At 36.5% G+C, this 4,759-nt stretch overlaps 1 protein-coding gene across 1 annotated transcript in view; it reads right to left on the bottom strand.

The window, feature by feature from the left end:
- The window catches only part of DUSP11 (dual specificity phosphatase 11 (RNA/RNP complex 1-interacting)), an 18,720-nt gene that overhangs the window by 9,339 nt on the left and 4,622 nt on the right, over positions 1–4,759 (bottom strand). The window contains exons 3-4 of the mRNA XM_011945155.1: positions 4,202–4,333; positions 1,658–1,781 (exon numbers count right to left, since the gene is read on the bottom strand). Of these exons, the coding sequence (XP_011800545.1) occupies positions 1,658–1,781; positions 4,202–4,333 (256 nt within the window). The remainder of the gene's footprint in view (positions 1–1,657; positions 1,782–4,201; positions 4,334–4,759) is intronic.

The following is a 4,759-nucleotide window of genomic DNA, read 5'->3' as shown; positions in this document are numbered from 1 at the left end:
GGATTACAGGCATGAGCCACCGCGCCCAGCTTTTTTGTTCTATAATTAACCCACATCTTAAGCCACATGCACTACATGTTTATTTTCCTAGATAACTGTGAACTGCTATAATAAAAAACAAAGACTGCTATCACTTACGTGTCTTCATGCTCTAACAACAAATCTAAAAGGATCTCAGTGTTTACTGAATCAATTTATTTTCTCAGTCCCTACTAGTTCTAGAAGAGAGTGGAGAGTGTAGTGTCCTCTTTTTATCAGTGAGCCTGGTATCTGTGGGAAGGGATTATAGCAGAGGTAGCTAAAACTGATTACAAACAAGGTCCCAAACCTGCTATGGTAGTGGGTACTGCAAGACTTAGACAGTCAGCACAATTCAGCAGAAGACCAACATGGAGTTCAGTCTATCCAACTGACTACAATCAGTGTCACATGTGAACAACTAAGATTTAAAAATGTGTTCTCATGTATTCATAAGGACCTCCTTGCCCTCACAGAACAAATGAAGTGCTATATAAAAATTTCACACACAAGAGCCTGGAAGCAGTGAATAGGCCATCAGCTATACCCTCATATCTTAAAAGGTAGTATTTCTGTGACGACAGCTTATACAAATGAGAAAGCCAAACCTCTCAAGTTTTAAAGTTAAAGTACAGGGGAAGATCTGCGACAAGGTTTAACATAATTAAAAGCTAGTGTCTACATTAAGTGAGTGACTGGGTTACAATTTGAAATTTGATCTTCAAACCCACTGATCCAGTCTCTCTCTCTCACCTTCCATTCCCTATCTTCCCACCTCTGTCTCTATTCTTTCTCCACTACTCCATTACATTTTTTAAAAAGGAGTATTTACTGTCAGATTTATGTAATAAAATGTACACTCCTCAAGCTAAATTTGGAAAGAAGACAAATGCAGCCTTTGTCCTGTGGGTGTCAGTGGCTTTCCAAAGATAAAAGCTTCTTCAGTCTTAAAATATGGCAAATATCATGTTCTTTCTGGCAGGTAGATACCAGAAAAAGGCAACTGGATCCTTAAGATAAACAACCTATTAAGTTCTATTTTTAAAAGAGTAAGGTAAATCTTAAAGCAGGAACAAGAAAGCACCAGCCTTTGGCTTAAGTTCTCCCGTGCGAAGAATAAAAGGTGGTGGTATCCTTCCCCATCTGTACTCAAAGCAGAAAAACAGCAGAAATATCTTAAATACATATGACAAAGGGGCAATTTCACTGGTGCACTCTTTCTTGTTTTGCGTCTGTCCCATTCCTAATCTTTGCCCTTTCTTGTCTCTTTCACATAACTCTAAGACTCAGAGTTGTTAAATCTTTTCTTCTACCTCTCACTTCTTAACAAACATACAAGACAAAAACAACATTTTAATTTTATTGTATATTTCCCATTCAAATTAAAAAAGAGAGAAAGATGAGCTAGTTCAGTTCTTCAGTTCATATTTTGCACTAAAACTAATTTAACTTTCCAAAGCAAGTTAAATTATTTGTGATCAACAAATGGAAAAACATCTTACCCTATTAGCACCACCTCACATTTTCATCATCTTAGCACCATATATAATGGGTCAAAGGTTAGAACCACAAAAAATACCAAAAATCCCCAACCTCATTCATAATGCACACCACAGTTCAGATAAGAACAAAAACTCACCATTATCTTTATTTTCTTTCAAAAACCCATTAACAGCGTGTTTGAATTTAAAAATAGTCTCGTCATCAGGCACTTGATGTCCAACTGTAAATATTTTTAAGTAAGGAACAGATTCTGGCAAATCCTATAAAGCAAAACCATAAAAGATGTGCATTATTTCATTTGTAGAAAAATAATTAAAGAGTAATTAGGGGACCCAGAATATAAGCCAAGAGATTATAACAAACTTAATATGCCAATATCAGAATACGCAATTCTGATAAAAGTGCTATTTTTTCCAACACTGACTTCAACCAGAAAGTATCACTTGATTTTCAATAAAACTACATAATAGTCAATAGGTATACAAAATTGAAAGCAAATTCCATATGAATGAATGCAAATTTAACCATAAATTATATAAACAGTTCCATTTAATATTTTACAATTCAAGGGCCTGTGCCTTCATAAAGCAGCTATGATTTAAGTAGAAGAGTTGAGAATAGAGTCAGAAGAACTTGGATTTGAATTGTGAGATAGAAGGAATTCCAGGCGCTATTGAGAACTGATATTCTTGGGGTGGGAGAAAAGTAAATACAGATAAAAGACAGAAGAGGCTAAGTGAAAATCATTTTAACCATCCATAAGTGTGATATAGTTCAGTGGCATTACATTCACAGTATTGTGTAATCATCACCACTGTCTATACCCAAAACTTTTTCATCATCCCCGACAAAAAGACTCTGACCATTAAACTGTAATTCCCTTTTCTCCCCACCTCGTAGATCCTTTAGTCTGTTTTCTGTCTCTGTGAATTAGTCTATTCTAGGTACTTTGTAAAAGTGGAATCATATATTTGTCCCTCTGTGTCTGGTTTATTTCACTAAGCATGTTTTTAGGGTTCATCCATATTGTAGCATGTATTAAATTTATTCTTTTTTATGGCTAGATGATATTCCATTGTGTGCATATACTGTTTTGTGTATCCATTCACCTACTGATGGACACTTGGGTTGTTTCCACCTTTTGGCCATTGTGAAAAATGCTGCTGTGAACACTGGTGTACAAGTATTTGTTTAAATCCTTGCTTTCAGTTCTTTTAGAACTGAAGTTCTGAGTTCAAAGGGAAAGTATCAGCATGAACTCATGATGTACTTTAAAAACAAACATATTTCTTAGCACCATCCACAGAAAAAGACTAGTAACAATGAGCCTAGGAGCACTGAGCACCTCTAGCACCCACTCTAATCTTTAAATAGCATTCCCACCAAACAGGAATCAAAGCTCCTTGGGAAAACGGCTGAGTTCAGGGTAGGACAGGAAATGTACAAGATAAGCCTGGAATTTTTTTCATATAAATAGCAAAAAAAGAGTGATCAAAGGTTACTAGGGTTGTGTCAAAAGGACTCAAGAGACAATCTAAGAAGCTCCAACTCTCCAAAGATAGGGCCTCCATCTGTGCTTCAATTAAAAAAAGAGAGAAATAACTACATTCAAGTTTTGAGTCATCCTTTTTCGAGTCTTTTATCTTCTGTAAAATTATGTATTAATTGTAACCATTTTATCCTCTGAGCTTAGCAAAGAAAAAGCACTCAATAGGCGATATTAGTACAACTGCTACTTTATCAGCACAGGATTGTTGAGAGGATTAACTAAGTTAATACATGTGAAAGCACTTTTTTTTTTTTTAAGATGGAGTCTTGCTCTGACACCCAGGCTGTCATGCAGTGGCATGATCTTGGCTCACTGCAACCTCTGCTTCCCAGGTTCAAGAGATTCTCCTGCCTCAGCCTCCCCAGTAGCTGAGATTACAGGCACGTGCCACCCACACCTGGCTAATTTTTTTGAATTTTTAATGGAGACGGGGTTTCACCATGTTGGCCAGGCTGATCTCGAACTCCTGACCTCAGGTGATCCACCGCCTCAGCCTCCCAAAGTGCTGGGATTATAGGTATGAGTCACCGCATCTGGCTGAAAGTACTTTTTAAATGGCAAACTGCTGTACAAATATTAACAAATATTAGATGTTACTGTTTCCAAAAGCCATGGAACTGGTCAGAAGAAGGATCATTCTTTCACACCAAGATGCTAAACGGGGCCAACAGAACATATGAATCTCTGTATTGTATCAACAGATACTGGGAAAAGAAATCATAAACTTAGAAAACTTTCTTTTACATGATGCTTACACATGCTCAGGCAATGGCCTAAAATAACTGCTAAGAAATATTGGATATTCCTTTCTTTCCTCCAGGCCACTGCTAGTATTAATAAGTTTACTTCATTTTCAAAATATAGAATATGGAAGCTTATAGAATTTCTTAGGCACACACAGAGCCTACTGCCAAATATTTTAGTTCATTTCATGTCTTCAATTTCATTTGAGACAGCAATTAAAAACATGTAATTAAAGAAATCACTTGGTTCTCTTTTAAACTTACTACCCATCAAAGAAGGCCAAGCTTCACATTAGCACAAGATGATTACTGAATTATTACTGAATTACTATAAATTATTTCAGGATCAGAATGAAGAACGTTCTTTTCAATGAAGGGTTCCACTTACCTCCGGTTTATAATAGCGTTGAGTATATGTTAAATCAATAATCAGTCCAAGTTCTTCATTTTGTTCTCGGATTTTGTTAAAAAGATCCAAAGGGGAAAAGCACTCTTCTGGAGCAAGTTTCTTTTCAAAACTCTGTCAGAGAGAATGAAACAAGAGCAAACATGTGCTTAAGATCCTGCACTGCATTAGGCATTTATTCAAGTCCTGTGATGCTAACATATAACGAGATTCAAAGGAAAGTTTCCATTCTCCTGGAACACAGAAGGTATGTTATAACAATCCTTTCTTCCCGAGTGGTCAGAAAGAAAAAAATAAGCCCACTTCTATATATGTATTTCTGTATTTGTTTCATGTTGGTCTCCTAATCAGACTGCAAACACTCAGATTTTATTCACCACTGTATCTCCAGGTCCAAGTGGAATGCCTATCATATTTAGTGCTTATAAATATATCTTTTCTTTCTTTCTTTCTTTTTGAAACGAGGTGTTGCTCTGTCATCCAGGCTGGAGTGCAGTGACACAAACATGGCTTATCGCAGCCTCCACCTCCCGGGTTCAA

The sequence above is a fragment of the Colobus angolensis genome, unplaced genomic scaffold (assembly GCF_000951035.1).
Source record: "Colobus angolensis palliatus isolate OR3802 unplaced genomic scaffold, Cang.pa_1.0 Scaffold24, whole genome shotgun sequence".
In the NCBI taxonomy this organism is placed as follows: domain Eukaryota; kingdom Metazoa; phylum Chordata; class Mammalia; order Primates; family Cercopithecidae; genus Colobus; species Colobus angolensis.
Note: the sequence above shows the minus strand (reverse complement) of the source record. Positions and strands in the feature narration are given on the sequence as shown.